The sequence below is a fragment of the Cololabis saira genome, chromosome 13, assembly GCF_033807715.1.
Source record: "Cololabis saira isolate AMF1-May2022 chromosome 13, fColSai1.1, whole genome shotgun sequence".
Lineage (NCBI taxonomy): Eukaryota > Metazoa > Chordata > Actinopteri > Beloniformes > Belonidae > Cololabis > Cololabis saira.
In genome coordinates, this window is record NC_084599.1 from 25,595,660 (window position 1) to 25,616,360 (window position 20,701).

At 38.9% G+C, this 20,701-nt stretch overlaps 1 protein-coding gene across 3 annotated transcripts in view; it reads right to left on the reverse strand.

Moving 5' to 3' along the window:
- Positions 1–18,561, reverse strand: part of LOC133458500 (arf-GAP with coiled-coil, ANK repeat and PH domain-containing protein 2-like) — a 55,350-nt gene extending 36,789 nt beyond the window's left edge. For all 3 annotated transcript variants that reach the window (XM_061738458.1, XM_061738459.1, XM_061738457.1), the window contains exons 1-2: positions 18,230–18,561; positions 1,993–2,050 (exon numbers count right to left, since the gene is read on the reverse strand). In XM_061738458.1, coding sequence (XP_061594442.1) covers positions 1,993–2,050; positions 18,230–18,282 — 111 coding nt within the window. In that variant the 5' untranslated portion in view covers positions 18,283–18,561. The remainder of the gene's footprint in view (positions 1–1,992; positions 2,051–18,229) is intronic.
- Positions 18,562–20,701: the final 2,140 nt, after the last annotated feature.

Below are 20,701 nucleotides of genomic sequence, written 5' to 3' on the forward strand. Positions count from 1 at the left end.
ACACTACCCCAGCCATAGTCAAGCACACAAACACACCCACTCTCTGGCAGATTCTTCCTCTCCACAGCAAGGGGGGAAGTGAGACCGGAGCTGAGTCACAGAGGTGGGGTGAGGAGGAGGGTGGGACTCTACACTGTAAGTCCAGGAACAATGAAGTGAGTTCTTCTAAGCTCAAGGTCTTGCACTCAGCCTGGAAGCATACTTCCATAATTTGCAGGGATCCACTGGGAGGGGGAAGATTTTTGCCGTCAGGACAGGATGCACCAATTGACTAACTCTCCTTTGTCTTGTTAGGTTATTACCTTGTTTTACTTAATTAGAACATTAATGAAACAATAGTGAATAGGAGTTTAGCTCACTGAGGGTTAGCATATTATCAAGAATAAACAAACCCAAAAGGAATTTACTGGCACTAGAAACAGGAGTCCCATGTGAAATTTATCAGTGAAGCTAAACAAAAAGGAACCAAAGCCTTCTCAGGAGTTTTGCACATACTCAGCAGGTCAGTCTGACAAGGAGAAGACCAAATCTCCTAATCTTTCAGCCAGTCAGCTAATACTTAATGGAGCTGCCTTTATAAATCCAAGCGTATCTTTGTACTAATCGCTTATAATAGTATCATTATTAAAGTGTGCTCATAATGTCTGTTTATTTTTAAATGGAAAAGCAGATGTGGCGGACACAGTCTTTAAAAAGCCCTGCCTGACAGACATCGATTTCAGAAGGACTTTTGTTAGGACATGACTGTAGATTTATTTTTACAACTACTAAAAGCTTTAAAGGGGCCTGAATCAGTAAACATGATTCTCAGAGATACAGCAAAGGACCAAAGTACAGAAATGACAATAATATGATGTAAAACAATGAAATACTTGGATAAAATCACACATTTAAACATTAAATATACTTTAGGTTTGACTTTAGGTTGCTTCTTTTTAAATGGCAGGAAAGAAATATTCCTGTTATTTCTCTAGGCCAAAATAAATAAACTTTGTTGACATTTATTAGAACTTTGAACAAAATACCATTAAGAGGACTACATCATTTTGATAAAGAAAACTATTAACAAAACCTTAACGATTATTTGAGTAACAATTAGCATTTAGATCAAAGTGGTGCTGAGAATGACACAATCAGTTAAAACAGTAAAATCATTAATCCCATTCACACTGCCAATTTAGTCCACTAAGTAGTGCCTTTACTCCCCCATGCTGTGCTGTGTGAATTCAATGGTGGTGAAAAAAGCATAAATCTTTGCTCTGCCACCGTTACAGCCCCCGTCCACCGTAGGAGGTGGTGACAGAAAATGAGTGTTGCAGGATTTGGCAATTTGGAAAGGTGTAACTGGGACACAAGGATGGAAACACATTCCCCACAGAGGATCAAATCAGTCCACCACAGGGAAAAGCTGTCCAAGCGTGTCCTCCAGGTCCTCTCTGAGAATGCTTATGCCAGGCAACCTACAGCTGAGTGGCAAGCAAGCTGAAGACTAAATGATGCTAGCTACTCAAACTCTGCTGAAGTCTCCCCCTGTGTCATGCATTTCTGTTTGTTTTCAGCAGCATCAGTGAAACTGAGGTCAGCACTGCTGTGTCCCACGGAAACAACAAGGTAGAAAGTGGATTTATTGTAGTGTGCTGTGTTTTATTCAGCTTGCGCTGTGAATGCACAGTTGGAGAGTGGAGGAAGACTGAAGAGGGGATCACCAGAGCGAATTAACAGCAATTCCTGTGCAAAAAGTGGCAACAATAAAATTCTAAACATACAGCTCATCAGTTTGTGAAACTATACCAGTAAGGTGTCTAACTGCAGAAGATGCTGCATATAAAGATATTTAGGGATTTAAGTTTTTTTCAGGACCAAAAAACTCACCTGGGAATACACTGGAAACTAGAACATGCACCTTTCCACTTACAGAATGGCCTCTAGGTAACAGTTCACACAGTGGAGCAAACGAACAGTTAAGCGATGTTGTTCTTGGGTGGTACTCACTTTGTCGAGCTTGGATTCCAACTCACACACATCCCCCTCCACTTCCTCTATGGTGGCTCTGTGAGGAGGGAAAACAAAAAAAAACCACAAAATTAAGCACTACTACAACTGCAGTACATAGTTTATACGCTTACAGAGAACTAACAGAAGCATGTGCAGACAGAGAAACCGTTGGACGCAGCCAAAGTGAGCGCTACCATTTTGGGTCAGGCCACAGGGCTGAAATCAGGTCTGGCATCCTGCCCTTGAAAAAGTGACAAGGCACAGACTGGTTCTCCACAGGATCAACCAACAAGCTTCAGAACACCATGATGGGAAGAAGATATACACTAATATCCCATCTAGTGTTTGGTCTTTGCTTTTTTTTTTTTTTAAATGGAAATCTATGCAGGTAAATGCACTGCTGTGGCTGAATGAAACACCAGGAAGTAGCTGATTGCACACAGTAAATAACCCCACCTCTAATTATATATAATGGATGAATTATTACAAGATAAATAAGAAATCTCTTTAAAAAAAAAAAAACACTTGAAACAAAAATTTTAAACAGCGGCTAACCTAATCACCATAACAGCAAGATCAGCTTGTGTTCAACACCCTTGTAAGTGTTGGAAAGTGAGAGTGGACAAGAATTTAATATACCGGAAAAAGCTCATAAAGTCTGAGCCCCTGTTGCAGTAGAAAACCCCAAATCATAGTGTTTTAGAGAAAAGCACTTCTAAAAGCAGCAAAATGGACCAATTAAGAGATTAGAATTGTGAAAGACAGAGGAAGACACTGTTTTTTTTTTTACACACTCTTCACACATTTTACATTTCTAATTTGTGACAGTGTTACTTTATGTTTGTCATGTATCATCATTCATCCCTTGCATTCAAATGTGGCCATTAGACACTGTATTATCTAATGTTCCATATCACATGTAGTAACAATAGCCCCTTTTACATTGGTGAATACCCCCCGTTTAACACGTGGATCTAGTGTGTCGTGTCTTTTACATTGACCGACGCGGGGTGGCGTGTCGAGGGTGATCTTAACCGTGGGTCGGGTCTAATGTAAACAGAACTAACGTGGGGTGGTGGGTCGTGGGAGGGGTTCGTAGTAGGGCTGCACGATTCTGGACAAAATGAGAATCACGATTTTTTTTACTTAGAATTGAGATCACGATTCTCTCACGATTTTTTTCCAAATTAAAATTTATTGCACTTATTACTTTAACTTTGCAACAGCTGAACAAAAATATAATAACAATAAACATCTCTTGTCTTCTTTACACAAACCTTTGAATAATTTAAACAATAATAACAATATTTGTTCCTCCCTGAGTTGAACACCCTTTCAGAAAGGGGACTTGTAACAGATCCTGTAGTTCTGAGGCAACAAATTATTCCTCTGGCTGGGATGAACCCCACATTGCCTTTTGCTGCTATTAAGAAGCTGCCGATACAAAAGGTAAACGTTACAAAAAATATGATGGTGCCTGATAAAAGACTGGCATCAACTTTGTAACAGCTGACATTGAACATAAAAACAATAAACATAAAAAAAAAAAAAAAAAAAAAAAATTTTTTTTTAAATCGTCGTCGTTTGGAAATGAGATTGCGTTCAAGCATGAATAGAGATCGCGATTTTTTTAACGATTAATCGTGCAGCCCTAGTTCGTAGATCACGTAACCTGAGTACAACCCACCAGGGAGGTTTTCATTTATTTATTAATATTTTATAAAATAAGGAAACAGCTGATGAGAGTAACAGCAGCAAAGGGAACGTCACAGGTAGAATCTATATTGGCAACATGAGTAACTGGGATGAAGAGGAGATCCGTAGCCGATCAGCCTTGGAACTGAGGATGTCCAGAACCACAAAGGATTGTCCATTGTTTGAACAACTGGACACCAAGATGACAAACCAGGGTTTGCAAGAAGCAAAACCAGGCCAAAAAATGATCATCCCGATGTTCATCCATCCTCGTTTTGAAGATTACACCTGTCTGACGATGTAGGGACAATACATCATTCTACACGCCCACACAGGTGACACAACTTGCCTTCCCTCCACTCAACTCGCCTTCAGGTGGATAACGGGTCTTGAATAGAATACTTTATTGTGAATGTACCTGGGTACAGTGAGATTTAAAGCAGCATCACCTCTCCAGTGTAAGACAAATAAGAAACAATAGTGCAAACAATAAGAAATATAAGAATATAAGAAATATAGATAATATAAAAAATATAAAAAAGGTTAAGGTGCATTTGAATAGTGAAGACCTGAGATTCTATTTACAGATGATAGTGTATATACACATGTAGTGGAATATTGCACAGATAGTCCGGGAGAAGTATTGCACGGTAAAAACAGTAGCGAAGACATTCACATATTGTTCAGGGCGATTATGGCTTTGGGGAAAAAGCGTTGCGTTAACATTGCCAACACACGTTCATCATCCAGTGATTTTAGAGGGATCCAATCTAAAAATATCTAATGATTACCAGAATTTTCTGGATAGTAGGGGTGTTGTTATCTCTGTTTATGTATTTTTAAAGAAAATCAATATCTAGATTTTATGTTATTGTATTAATGTAAGAGAAATTAAATAAAAATGAAAATGCAGTGCATGGGAGAGTGTAAGATGTCACTATAAAGCAATAAAGTGAGAGTAGATTTGGTGCATTGATGCTCTTTATCACTTTGACAGGCGTCTATGAAGGACATTTTGGGAAGCATCACCACAAAAGTGACCAATGTCTCACCAAGTGAACACCATCAGTCTGACAAATTGATGAAGACTTTAACATTAAGTATTCATTGCATGTCTGCAAAGGACTCTATTTTTCTCAATCCGAGTGCTACTGCCACATGAGCTTGTAGCAACAAAAGGAGAAAAAAGATTTTAAAAAAGAGGCTCAGTCTGTCCTCAACTCATCTTTTGTAACTTAATTAATACAAGTTTAAACATGAATAACATATTTTATTAATATATTTTGTATGTAATCCAAGTCAGCTTGGGAACTGCATAGTGCTTCTTTTTATGAGATGTTGATAGCAACACAAACAGAGCAGAATGAAGTAAGGACTTAAGTAGACGAGGAGGGCAGGAACAGGGTCAAAAGCAATAAAGAGCTTGCCTCTCGCACACACACACAAACAAACCCTGGCCAAAGATAAAGAATATGTTATAAGTCCTCTTTTCCCCCTCACCCATTGCTACAGGAAAAGTGAACCTCTCTTTTGAATTGCCACCAAGCTGTTGAAAGAAAAGTGTTGGACATCAAGAGGATTTTGTGTTCTTGTAGCCTTCTATATTTAAACACTCAGCATTTCGCCTCTAGAGATGCTGCAAACAGAAAGACCCCATTTCTCAGTCACTAACATTACTAGACACCAGAATTTGCAGGTTATTTCTTTGCAAATAACCTGCAAAATTTGAAAATAGGTTGATTTATTTAATTTTTTTCTTTAATGTCAAGTTTTGTTATATATTCATAATAAAATATTGACAATAAACTACTTCTTATTATCATCTACAATACTGTAGCAGGCTACAAGACCTGGGTTTCTGTCACTGCAAATACAAAAGCAAATGCTCCTGATTAAAGAAGAGAATTACTTGTTACATATATTTTTAAAAGATGAGTGAAACTAAATTTAAGTACATTAAACGTGAGAAATGTAACAACAAAATGATATCTTTGCACGCCTTAAACTTGACAGCTGGTCTTGATTGAGCTGGTGAAGTGACAGTTGGTGATCATGGCCTAAATCCTACCCCTTAGAAAATTGCAAGCTTTGGGTTTTTTGAATTAAGTAAAACCTTTGCAAATACATGTTATACTTGCTATCAAATGTAGCTGAGCTAGTTCATGCAAGATATGTTCAATTTTCTAGAAAAAAAAAAGGGATTCCTGAGGGCCTAGTCATAACTTATCCAACATCCACAGCCTGATACGAAGTCTCAGTTGACACTTCTGACATGGACAAGCTGCAGAATGTGCTCAATAGCCAGTTCTTACATATCAAACACTTAAGATGCAAATAACCTGAAGACAGGCAGCCCAAAAAAAGGTCAGGCAAATCAAACAACTTCCTTCAGGAATAATAGTAAAGAAAAACTAGTCTTGAATATCAAACTTAACCTCCAATCGGTTACGTTCTGACTTTCTGTTGAACCACTCCTGAAACATTATGGTCCAACTGTAATCTTTAAACTTGAGCCTGTAGGTTGAACTTGTGAAAGTGCTGACAGAGGATAAGAAAAGGAGGGGCTCTTTCAAAATGAAAATGTGGGCCATTGCTTCACAGATCTGACCTTGGAGTGTGTCCAGCCCGAGTCTGGATAATGAGCAGAAAGCAGCAGTGAACAAACGACACACTTTATATACACACACACACACAGACACACACCTTTTCTTCTTCTACTGTAATGCAATAGGTATATTGAGGATCAGTGAACATGGACAGGAGACTTTATACAAGTATTGACAGTCATGAGACTGGAGATTTCAGACAATACTGATATATTTGTTGTTGAACATTTTTAAAACTACCTAAAAGAAACAGGTTGAAATGTTGGTTTTAGCAGATGCTACGAAAAGAAAACGAGGCTCAGAAAGGAACAGCGTGACAGAAAAAATATTCAAACTTAACACCTCACGTTTGGAGCCACATTTCTTCACCCTTGTTTAAAAAATAAAAAAAAAACACTTGAAAGTTGTTTGATCAGGAATCACATGGAATTTGAAAGCCAAACACTAGGAATTTATGTTTTTCTACATCATACAGACAATCACCCACATTCTGGATGGGGTGATACAATGCTATCGCAGCATTGGCGTCAATACGCTAGAATCTCTCAACAGCCCACATGGTGAACAGCACAGACTAGATGATAAGAAGGCTGCCGGGATAATGCAGGTGCTTTGCTCTTTAAAAAAAATCTCGCCAAATATCTGATACACACACAGCCTGAAGAGTAGAAGATGGAACCAGCAGACAATCTAATCTCAAAAAAAGTCACATAAACCAAATAACACTTCTTGTTATTGCTACTTTTAGAACATTTTGTCTCAAGTCACTCAATATACAACTTGACGTGTACAAAGGCATATGAGGTCATGTATTAATCAGGGATTATTCAATTTCAAACAATGTTTCTGTCATTTTGATGCAATTTAGTCTAATACAGTTCTTAACATTAAAAATGTATTTTCCATTGTCAATTGAAACAGACCACATCTTCAAATGAGGCAATGACTGCCTTTACACAAGGACACACTAAGGATTTACTGTTGTTTGTATTCATTATAAAACTTAAAAAATTTACTTTCAAAATGATTCCCTTCATTTTTGTAAAGCACCAAGAAAACCACCAAATATCCCCCCTTTGATGGTAATATATAACATCTTCAATCCATGAATTTAAAAAGAAAAAAGCTATCAAATAGTCAAGACTTTGTCACATGTGAAAAATATTCAACTTCATTTGCTATGAACATTTGTTCAACAGAAAAAGAAAAAGACAATTTTAATATCAAAGCTTGGCTGGAGTGAATACAATTCAGCAGAAGAAAAAAAAACAAGAAACATGTAATTACCAATTTCTTAAGGATTTTAAACAGATATAAATTCAAGAACTATAGACATTATCTGTCAAGTGTTTGGATGTGAGGGTGAAATGGAAAAAATAAATCAACGTCTGATTCAAAGTAAAGAGAAACCCATATGAGGAAGAGGAAGAATAAAAAGGCGTGACCCACATCATTTACAAAGAAGCAAATTCAGCATCACTGAGGAAATGTTTGAGACCAGGCTTTGTTGATGAGAGTCGAGGTCACGGAAAAAGACACTGAAGTACAGTTAATACCAGGCAGAGGTCCACAACACAGTACACCATGAGGAGCTATCGTCTGCTCACACACTAATCGTCTGGCAGATCAAATATGCACCCACCATATGTCTTAAAAATCTGCATCACTCTGCCTACTTTCCATTTCTGTAATGTGAGATGGTTATCCATAATCAAACACAAGCTATACTACACAGAATCCCTGAGGATGTCAACTGTATGAAATCTGCTGTCTTTATGATCAAGTGAACGAATGATCAGTTATTGATGGTCTTTAGTTTCCATTACTGTAAGTGTGGCTCAAGCTCGAGTATCACTTTTGAATAGACATGCACATATAATTGTGTTAGTTTTTTGTTTTTTTTCTGCTGTGGGTGACTTCTTACATGCCAACAACCAGCCAACACTAGAGCTGGGTATCATCACTAACCTCCCGATACGATACGATTCCGATACGATATAGGTATTCTATATAAAGCCGCTTTTGCACTGGTACCACCTCAGCTCGGTTCTACCCGTTTTGCGCTTTCGCACTAGGGCTGAGACGTGTAGAGCCGCTCCAAGTCGGTACTTTTTTCTGTAACCATTTCAGCCAGGTTCTTTGCGGGCTGAGCCGGGACTATTTCTGACGTCACCACCCTCCACGCCTCTGATTGGTCGGGGGGCGGGGCCGGCAGACGTTTGAATCAGGAAGCGGGAGTCAGCGCGAGAGCGACCCGCGGCTCGCAGCGATTTTATTATGAAGCGCAAAATTGCTGTTTGGTGATCCAACTCTGAGGTGCAGATGTTCATAAACCTGGTGACTGACGAGAAAAAATTAAAAAAGCGATGTAGACGGGCTGTTTTACTCTCAGCCGCTCCCGGCTCCAGCTGATTTCTGATCAGCGCCGACATGAACAAAGCGGTTGCGCAATCGAGTACGTCACAGCAGCTTCACCACAACCTGCCCGCTTCTCCCCTGGCTGTGCGAAAACACACGTGTAGAGCCGTGTAGAGCCGTGTAAAGCCGCGCCGAGCCGAGTCGGGCCAAGTAAGTCCTAGTGCGAAAGTGCCATAAGGGAATAACATGATCCTTCCACGCGCCACGTCCGGCCAGAGAAACCCCACCCTGCCTGGTGAAAAGAAGCAGCCTGCTCACTCCTCAAGTAAGGAGGAGACTTGAGCTCAGTGCAGGGCCTCCCGGGGTTGGTAGATGGAGCAATGCCCAGGACTGACTTAGGTAGGAGCACTGGGTGATAAAATGGGGGAAAAAAATCGGGATTTAAAAAAAAAAAAAAAAAAAATATTTAAATCGATACTTGGATTTATGTATCGATAATCGTTCCTACACATGCATATCGATAAAATACCGATATCGATATTTTTAACCCACCCCTAGCCAACACCAAGAGCAGAAATGGACAAATCCCTGGATTCTCGTCTCACCGCCTGCCCTCCGTCTACAGACGCTGCTGAATCATTTGACTGCATAGTAAAATGATCTACAAAAACACAGACGTGTAATTCTTCAGCAGAGATTTTGGTGACCACACTCCAAATCAAAGAGTGTCTCTTCTGCAGCTCTGTGCGGCTGCTGGGAGCCAGCCAGCGGCCTGTGAGCACTTTGGACGCAGAAGTGAGGCGGTTGAACAGGTTTGTTATTCACGCTGCCAGCACAAAAGAGCCTTCTGTGGATGCGCAGCACAGACCGCAGCCCTTCAAAGACACGAGGAAGCAGTGACAAACCATCTGCCCTTTATTGGTTTTCACTCTCCACTGAGTGACGGACTTTTTCTGGTGGAGCTGTGTCCTGATATTGCCTCGATTCATTTAAAAAAGTTATTCGAGTAATTATTCAATCTAATTAGCATATTCTTGAGGCCATTTATGACAAATGTATGATGCAATACCCCCCCAAAAAATCTAATAGATTTATTAAGGGGAATAATCCAGAGATTCATTAAAAATGGCAGAAATTCTTGTTTGCAGACCAAATGGCATAATCAATCTGATTTTGTCTTATTCACAAACTACAACATAATGCATAATACAATTCAGAAGATTTGAAAAATAAAGCGTCTACAAACTCCGCAATGAGCCCAAATGATGCTCACTTCAAAATATGTCAAATAGTTCAAGAGCTCTGTAGAAAAACACTCAGCAGAGTTGTTTGCCATTTCTCTTTTCTTATGCCTGCAATTATTCTTTATGATATAGGAGGAGGATTATACATCGTGTTTGCTTTTGATTTAACGAGCTTAACACCGAGGGGCACGTAGGGGGTTTATTCCACTGGACTGAAATAAATGTGGTGGAAGAGAGAAACAATTCAACTCTGTGAAGCTCTTGCTGTGGATGGAAACGTGAAGAATAGGGTGCGCTTCAGTGCCGTGACGTAGATCCTGTGATTGTTACAAAGCGAAACAGTGGTAACATGGAGGGGTGTCCCCTGATGTAAAACCCACCATTAACCTCATGTGTCAAAAACATCAATAAGATGAAGTCATTACTCGTAAGATAAACAATTTTAGGGGAATTTCTCTCAGCTGTTGTAATGACATCATTATGGCCAACATGGATATTGGTGTGCATCCTCAGTTGTTCCTGTATCTTTTTTATGTGACAGGAAGGAAATACTGAGGAGAGGAGGGAAACTACAGCAGTTTTAGTTGCTACTGAAGAGTAAATAAGATTGAAGTGCGAATGTGTTGTTTTACAGATTTCACAGCTTATCTAATTCACTTTTTCGCAAATGCAGTCATTAATTTAGATCGTATTACCAATATCAGTATAAAAGTACAGTATTTGTCTTTAAGCAGTCATAAAAAAATACAATGAATGATACACTTGAAAATTATTTACTGCTCTGAGCTAAATGGATTATAGCTGAGCTCCAGTAGCACTAAATAACAGAGTAGTGTTAGTCCTCACATTTCTTTGACCTTTGTTAATGACCATTAAAAATAAATTAACCATGTCGCAATTAAATCAAACAGCAACGACCCCAGAGTGCCAAAAGGCCTAAAGCTGGACTTCTCTGGTAACCAAAGCAGATTTTATCTCCCAAACACTCGTTTTCAGCTGCTGGGAGCTGCATAGAGATACTGCTGGGGGTGTAGCGGATGTATGATTATGGGGAAAGTACATCATTAGATGTTCAACCAGTGACTGCATATAATGGCACTCAGCCAAGCTCAGGACGCACAGAACCATTACGAAGAGAACAATAATGTTTTTATGAGGAAGAGTAGAAGTGAAATGTAGCTGCTTATCAGACGAACGACCTCTCTTCAGGTAATGTGTGTCTATTAGGTTTTAAAATATCCTAAACCTAATCTTTTTCAAGTTTGAAGCACTTTCTAGTTTGGTTGTTACAACAAGCATTAATTTCATGTGAAACGTATCTTGCAGATAATAGCTTTTCTGGAATGGAAAGATATCAAATATGTAAAATATTTTTCCTACACATGTGGGAAGCACATCCACATCAGTCAGAAAGAATGTTTCAGCTTTCCTACTTGAAGAAGAGCCAGAAATCTCTTGAGACTCGCGAGAGAATCATAATCCGAGTCCAAAACTGAGACCACCACCATCTGCAGTTTCATCTTGACGATGTCCAGTTTCTATACTCAAGTAGTTAGTGCCATAATGTTTTTTTGTTTGTTTCTTTTTGTACTAGTCTACTTATCCCCCACTGAAGAAAGTATTGCCAGACAGTTTTCTAAACTGAAATGAGGATGAGTAAGAAAAAGCAACATGCGGGTATGCCAAATTACCACTTAAAAATAACCCTCTCTACATTTGGGGGTTCAATGCTCTCTGGTACAAAGTTGAAAGCAAACACCAAAATGGAAACAGATGTGAGCATGTGAGAGCTGCTGGTACATATTCAATGTTTTCATCCATCTCTCCCTCTCAGTCTTCTTCCTTAGCCAAATATAACAAATGGGGGTTGGAAAAAAAAAAATGGGAGTAAAACTGTTGTGGGCATTGCTGTGACAGTGCCTGATAACTGCAGACCTACAATGGAGTTTAAGACAGGAAGTGTTGACAGCTGTTTCTCCCAAAGAGCAAAAGTTTCTGAAAATACAGAAACATGCGTAAATGGACCTGGGAAGCAGTATTTTATCGGGTTAATTTTTATTAAATACAGACTCTTTAGAGGATGCAAATATCTCATTTGACTTCACACTGACTGGTGATGAGATTGCTTTTACAGAGTCTTTTGTTGTTGTTTTTTTTTTAATTATTATTATTACATACCTGCCCATGGAGAAAATTGATTTACAAATAAGCACTCTGCTTTCAGCTCTACTGGAAAACTCCTGCTCTGAATTTTGCAAGTCCCAATCAAACATCACACGGAAGCAGATGCCAACCATTACCTAGTCATACAGGTGAGAGTAAACCAAAAACACCTAGACTGTCCGTGTATGTATGTTGGAGCATATAAGCTTCATCGTGGTTGGTGCAGAAAACAATATCCGAAGAGACAAACAGTGAGCTATTACGCTGAGATTTGGGGTTGTGACGCACAACTATTTTAATTCTATTTCAAAGTATAATTTATTTTTCTTTATTGACTTTGATCAACAACTATCCTTAGATCCAAAAATATCAGCAAGATGTACCTGCCATAAATAGTAAAGCCCAAGATTACACTTTCACATTACTTATCCCAGTACTCTAGGAGAGAGGCAGGGCTACACCCTGGACAGGTCACCAGTCCATCACAGGCCATGTTAAAACAGAAACATTGAATTATTTTTTTTTCAAAATAGCTAAATGAATAACAATGTATGGCATCACCATCTTTAATGTCATTGTTAACCCTTTTTAACTGACATGGTACCAGTGCTGGTCTGGAACCAGGGTTTCAACAGTCAAGGCACCAACACAAGTCCAGGCTACACACAATTTCTACAGTCGTATAAAATTATTACACTTCAAAGTGTGTGACATACATCCTCTTAATCCTGGAAACAATGTCAAGAATGGTATGTGTAGAGTGTATGACGATGAGTCCCCCTGAATCAGAGGCTACAATGGATACAGAATCAACCCATGAGTCATTATGTGCTGATGACGACGGTAAACAATCAACAAAGAGCAAAACAAGTAATGAACCACACTTTAGTAGCAGCTTTTATGTGTACCAAAAATACTAAGGTAATAAAGAGGTGGCAAAGAAGGAGAATCACGTGGTCTGCGCTAGTATTAGAAGTAAGGCAAGTCACATTAATTAATACATCATTTCTAGTAGCAAATTAATTAACTAGTCAGTAGACAAATTCTTTGACATCGTCAGAAAATTATCCCAAGTCACCTTTGGCTGCAAGACTGTTTAAATGGTCGTCACCAAACCACTCACACTGTACAACATATGAGAACCAATTTGTAGCCATGATGAAAGATTTCACCACGATAATCCAAAATCATGTATGCAGGCATTATAATAGCATCAACATTGTATAGTGAAAATAAAAATGTATACCTCATACTTTGCATTTTACCTACATTCAACCACTCTCAGTTATCAGTTGGTTCTTTTCTACCAACTCTGCTCTTATATGATGCACACTGCTTATCCCAAAATAAAGCCACACTCTAAAATCTGGCATCATTCTGATAAGCTACTGCAACGTCAGAACATTTATTTCCATCCAGACTCCGGAGTTGCATACATTTTTCATCAAAAGCTTGTATCAATGATGGAAGAGATGGATGGAAAAACCTTGTCATTCACTGTATTCAGTTAGTCAGCCAACCTCATTGTTTGGGCACATAGCGTTGGTGAACCGAGACCCAACCAGCTGCAGCAACCCCAGATCATAGCTCTGCCCCCACAGGCTTTTACCGTTGGCAGTACGCATGATGTGTGCATCACTTCATCCGGTTCTCTTCTTACCCTGATGCGCCCATCACTCTGGGACAGGATAAATCTGGACTCATCAGAACACATGACCTTCCATTACTCCTGCCCTGTTCATGTAGCTTTAATCGTTGGCTACTTTCACAAGTTTGCGAGTTACTCTCGCTCAGAGATGCTGGCGTTTCAAAGAATGGCTTTTCAAAGTTTCAAAATATATTACCTATTTATAAAAGGATCTTAATTATGTTGCGCTTTTCTATACTTTTGTTGACCACTCAAAGCCACATTCACCAATCCACACACACACGCTTGTACAGCACTGTCCAGTCTAGAGACATCTGTGCAGTTTTGTTTCTACTGAATTTATGCCGTGCTTTTTCTGAAATACACACAATTACAAACACTAATGAGGGAATGTATCAGGAATAACGTGGCAGTTCAGCATCCTACCCAGGTCTGATGTGGACTGAAAGGTCAGGAATCAAATCACAGACTTTCTGATTGGCAGCTCTACAAGAACGAGCTTCTGTTGGTTTCATTTTTTATTTATATTTAATTTTAAATAACTTCCTAACTACTATAAAACATTGGGTATTTTTGATAAATTGCGGCAAATGTCCATTGCATTGTTTTGTTATCTTGTGTATAATGTAAGTTCATTTGCACTGAGCAGCTTGAGAGTTCTAATTTCATGAGTCATATGTGGATGAGTGAAGGGGTTATAAACCTTCAAGCCAACAAACTCCTCAAATACAGCTCAATAAACATAAGGCAACGCACACGCCTTTCTTTGTCAAATTCTTGCACAGGTAGACTAAATAAGCTAATCTGCACTAGGACTGCAACAAATAGTCAATTACCGTAGTCATCGATTATTGAAACAATTAGTAGGCCAACTGGATTATCAATCTCATAATTATTAAATGGCTCTTATTTAGCTGTCAGTCTTTAAATTTTGCATGAAGTTGTTGAAATGATGTGCTAATTAAAAATAAAAAACAAAATAGGACACATATCAAAAATATATCTTAATTAACTTTGCTGCTACTCGCTTGATGTTGCATTGGCCGCTGCCATATTGTTTACCTTGCGCATGTCCAACTCTCAGCACTGATATGAAGGGCGGCGATACCTCACTGTGTTCATGTTTTTAAAATGTTTTGCTGATACAAGTCGACAATTAAATTTATTGGCTACTACTTTCACTATCAATTTTTGTCGACAATGTCGACTAGTGGTTGCACTTGATGTGCAAATGACAAAAAGAAACAAAAGAACAAAAAAATCTGAACAAATCAGGTGAACAAACAACTGTATTTCAATTATCAGACAGGAAACCTGTGAAAAGTTATCCTATCTTCTCTTTTTGTTAAATTATGGTCATGTAAGGCCCTCCTGCAATTAGCCCCAGAACACATAACTCAAATACAATTTGTACAACAAAATTGAAGCGGTACACAAAATTTTCCACACGAGATGACAACACAATGTCAAACCCTATAAATGACCATTAAAACCTTGAATACCAATGACAGACTTTCAACAGGGGGAAAAAGGATATTTGAAAATCTACACTGATGTGTCATAAATGCACTGAAGGTCAACAGTTAAAAACAGTCATTTGTTTTATGACCAATACACACCTAAAGTGATTTCCTAGCTTTGTTTGAAAAACTTTACATTAATTTTATAGCCAATTTCAAATTGTGTCTAGTGACTAACTGCTCCGTCATCCAAAATGGTCAGAAATACACACAAATGATGGACGTAAAACTTGAAAGGGAAGTACCATGTTGTCACAAGACCACTTAACAGACCAACCAACAACCGCGGTCTAGAAGACATGGCACAGTGCGTTTGTGTTGTTCTTGGAGTGCTCCACAGTAAAAGCAGCTAAAAGGGAGTTTACCCTTTAAGAGTACCCCTCTACCTACTGAATGTTGTCCTCAAGGAAATGCCTTCATTTAAAGAAAATGCTAGTTTTTTTTTACACAAACAACTTTCTAACATCTGTTCCTCGTTTTGTCGGGAGAGGATGTAGCAGCAGCTGAGATCATGGGGGCTGACACAGGAAGGGGGGCGATGCTTTCTCAAAACACTGGAGAATGCAAAGCGACTGAGAGCTGAGTGCAAACATCCCATTTTACACTTCTTGAAGGCTCGACAAAGGGAAAAACACAAAAAAGCAGCTGCCGGCAGTAACGTCAGAAACAAAGAGTGTCGGGAATACGTCACATAAACTTTGACCACCTGACAAACACTGGCACGTTCATTTGGACTGTGGGCCGTCCTACCGGCTGCTGACCTTACTGCTGAATAAGCCAATGAGTCATTAAAGACAACAAAAAATTACCCTAACGAGGGAAACTGATACAATGTCACGCCATGGGGAAAATAACTATCAGCTGCGGGTCTTGTGTCCCACTCTGTAGAACATCTGATACAGCTTACAAAATGACAATAACATATTATCAGTGCATTATAGCATTGTTTAGGCTAAAAAGTTCACGTTACCAACTACAATAAAAAATTTTTAAAAAAGTTGTTTTTTTTAATGTTACTTGACTGTAGTTACAGACTTTAAAATCTGAAAACAAAACCCCTCCCAAAACACACTGGTGTTTGTGCCAGCATGTTTTTGTTTGGGTAATATGAATCTAAATTGTAATCTTGATCTGCTGCACATCAAAACAAGTCTCTCCTCATCGGCTGCCAATTTTGTCAAGGACAGCTCCTCTTATACATGTTTTTGCAGAATGTATTCACTTTTATCTATATTGAAAACAAGAGGAAAATTGTAAGAGCGCCACTAGAAAGCACAATGACGCTTGTTATTGACATGATAACATTAAAAGCAACAAATAAAATACAAAGGAAAGATTCATTGCACATGCTGTACAAATAGTTGATATTGTAAAAAGTTAGATATAATTATGTAGTAATCCAAAAGTAATGAGATAAGCTAATCTAATTCAACTTTTATTATTAATTTAAAATCGCAAACAAAGTTACTCAATTCAATTGAAAAAGAAAAAAAAAACTATTAAAAGAATGTGGTTTCATAGTGTCATGCTAGTGGAGGCGACTGGGACAGTGTGTCATTACTTGCATTCATATTTAACCCTCCTTATTGTCCTCATTTTCTGAATACTCCCCGTGTCCTCCGGGTCAAAATGACCTGTCTTCAGTAAACCCCCATTATAAGCACCTTAATTGAATTTTAAACACCAAATTTCATCTTGCTTGAAGAAACATCTTGTTATTCATCACAAAATGCGTGAATGCTTAAGTTTTCCCTCTTCATTTGTATTTCTATAGGTAAAGAAGTAAATTTGCAAAAAGGAGTTTTGAATGCATCTTATTCATCCCAATGACTCAGTTTCTTTTTTTTTCCTCCAGTGAACAATTTTAGATAATGTACAATACAAAAATATGAAATATAACATATCCCATTCAACTAATTAGCACATATAGGGCAGTTTGCAAGTGCCCAGCCTTTCCAGACATATTTATTACACCTGTATAGTCTTTCTTTTGAGGGCAGAGCTGACATCTCTTCATCTTACTTGCCCTAGCTGGGGAAGTTAAATTTCAAGTTAAAAAAATATTGTTTAAAGGATTTTGGGTTGTTTTTTTAAACACAGTGGCGGGTCAATATCTTTTCCTGCACATACATACTGTACATGCAAGACAACAACAGTAAGAACAAATACAAAGGGCAGATGTATATCCGTTTTAGGAGTAAAACCGTGGAACTCATTAGACAACGACCTTAAATTAGCAAACTCAATAAAAGCATATAAGTTATTATTCAAAGCAAAGGTAATGGACACATATATAGAAGCAGAATTAGCAAACAAAGAAGAATGTACACATGTATATACACGCCTGTGTATGTACCGGTATGAACATATGCATACAGTATGTAGGATTTGATGTATAGACACAATACACATGCATGAGATGAAACGACAACCTAAATTGGTTTGGTCAGTTTCTTTAGCATCTTTTCACTTTCTGTTTTCAGAGCTATCATTATTATTATTATTATTATTATTATTATTATTATTATTATTATTATTTTGTGTAACCTCATGATACTTCATTTGTTCTTTTTGCATATTCCATTATGTTAAAAAGTGGGCAAGATAAGCTTTTTGCTTCAATCCCAGACCTTTTCGGTCAAAATAATCACAATGTTGACCAGGGAAAAACCTGTGGATGTTTGTTATCTTGCTTGTTGATTTTTATGCGTGTGATTGACCGAAATAAACTAACTAACATAATGCATAAACAGAAATCAGGCACTGGAGCAACTCTTTGCATCACTCATGATCACCACAAGGCTCGGCGGATTTGTGTCTGGTTTCTTCGCCCAGCAGCAGCCTCTCCTCTCCTGCTAGATCCAGCTAACAAGGACCAAAATAGAAAGTTGCAGGCAGCAAACAGCTTTGCAGCTTTATAAGCACCGCAAACAGCTCGTCGGGACTCTTTTTTCCCCCTCCTGCCAATAATGAGTAATCCCTTAAGTTGCCAGCACTCACCTGAACCGCGGAGAGTCTTTGAGACATTCCTCGAAGTCCACCATGATCTTCATGTCTGCAGCAGCGCCTGGAACACTAATCCAGCGGGCTCCGTGTCTCCGGCTGATTAGCTCTGCTGCTAACGCGGTCCTGCGTCCGACCAGCGGCTCCGGCCGGCGAACAGGCCAGCACTAACGGGCTAGAAGTTGTTCAATAGACCGGTCTTTGTGCTCATGTGTGACTGCCAGAAGCGCCGGAGGGTTGTTTGAGGGTTGTTGAGTGTCGGCCGGTTGCTCGGCGGTCACGGCAGCCAGCAGGATCACGGCTCTGCTCCGACCACTCCGAGCACAGATCGTCTATCCTGCGAAGATGCTGCTCGAGTGTCCGTGCGCATGCGCTGTTGAGGCAAGGCAAGGCAGGTTTATTTATATAGCACAATTCAACACAAGTTTAGTTTAGTTTAGTTTATTGGTCTTTCAATTCCCACAAACCCAAATACAAGTGTAATTCGCCGGTGTAAATCTGACTCAAGTATCAACAATGTAGAAATACAGTTTGATTTAATAGTGTTAATAGCATGACCTTTATGAATGTAAAAACAATACACATGCATGAGATGAAACGACATCATCTATGATGAAAACTGTGCTTCCTCTTCTAGTTCTCTTGCCCATGAAAGTGTCTCCTCAGTCCTCAAGGACGGCAGTTAGATTAAAAAATGAAGTTTAAGGTTTCAAACATTTATCCCATGAAAATTAGACGTTGTCAATAGTTCACTAACGTGTTTTTTGTTGTTTTTTACTGAGAGTGGGCTTACTTATTCTGCGTTCCATTTACCTCGGAAGTCGGAACTCGGAACTAGGAATGACGTCACAGCCGAGTTATCAGCGTTCCAGTTACAAAGTAGGTAAACAAGTTTGTAGTTCGCATATACCACATGAAAAATGTAAATTACACTATAGCAGCATATATATGCCGAACAATACTTGTATACGACTGATTTAGTGTGACCAAAACTAGAATGAAGTGCTACGAATTTTTACAGAGCTCTCTTCTACTGTTTACAACCGGGACAGCCATCTTGGATTGTGAACTCGGGGGTGGTGAAGACTCTCCCACTTTCCCAGTGGGAAATCCCACTTCGAGGGGCGTTCCAGTTGAAAAATACAAATGGGAACTGGGAAATCCCCACTTCCGAGGACAAATGGAACGCGGCATTACAGGCAAAGAAGGAAACAATAAACCAATCGGGTGTGAGAGGTCTGTCTCTGACTACACGATCTTTGTATCGGTTGACAGGAGCTTCCTGATACATTGGAATTACACAGGACAGTTTTCCACAATAGTCATCTGCAAGAATTGGCATCTTTAACGTATTAAAACTCTATCAGGACAAATATATTATGCTATTTGGGACATCCCTGTTCAAGAACGAACTAAATAAATGCCCCCGTTGCCTGAACACGCTGTTGTACCGTTGAATTAAACACCATGATGCGTCCATCCTCATCCGTGAACACTCACCCAAGCATGCAGGATTATCTCCTAAGACCCTGCTCTTCAATTCCGGTCCTCGTAGGCCGGTGCCCTGCACGTTTTAGATGTTTCTCTGCTTTAACACATCTGATTCTGTTTAATGAGCATGTCATCAAGGTCTGCACAAATCTGATAATGACACAGTGATTTTTATCACGGTGCACTGAAGCAGAGAAACCTCTAAAACGTGCAGGACACCGGCCCACGAGGACTGGAATTGAAGACCAGGGTCTTAAGACAGTCTCAAGCCTTAGCCCATTAAAATTACTGGAAAACCCAATTGGATTGACAAATGTTCTGTATAACAGCGCCACCTGGTGACGCTGGAAGGATCAAATCACTCACAATATCATGTGTTTATCCAAAACATTAATCACTACTTGGACTTTGACACACTGAGGTTACCCTGAAGCTGCTATATTACATTTTAGTTAAATAGATTTAATAGGTATTGCTTTTTACAGAGAAAGTCTTATGCATTCAATTAAAAAAAATATATACAAAAGTCTATAAGTCTTTATATATATATTTTTTTTTTTTGTACATAAGGAGACATGCCCTGTTCATTTTTATTCTACTTTATTCTTGTTTTATTTGAGATTTTCAAGTCTTGCTGCTCAGTTGTCCTGCAATTGCCCCTCGGGGATGAATAAAGTTTTCTGAATCTGAATCTGAATCATAGCATGATCCAAGACACAATAGATTATCTATACACTATAAAGGTTATTTCCTTTTTTCCCCCTTGCATAAACCATAAATTGAAGTAATCCTAAACACCAAAGAAAATGTTTAAGACTTTGCTGGATGAAATTAGTTTCTTTTGTATTATTTTTTGGTATCCAAGTCAGTAAGTTCATGGTTTACATTGAAGACAACTGGAAAGCAGTGACAGGATATAGTGCAACAACAGTGTCCACCAGATTTTCTGCATGGTAAGCTCCACCATAAACAAACCAG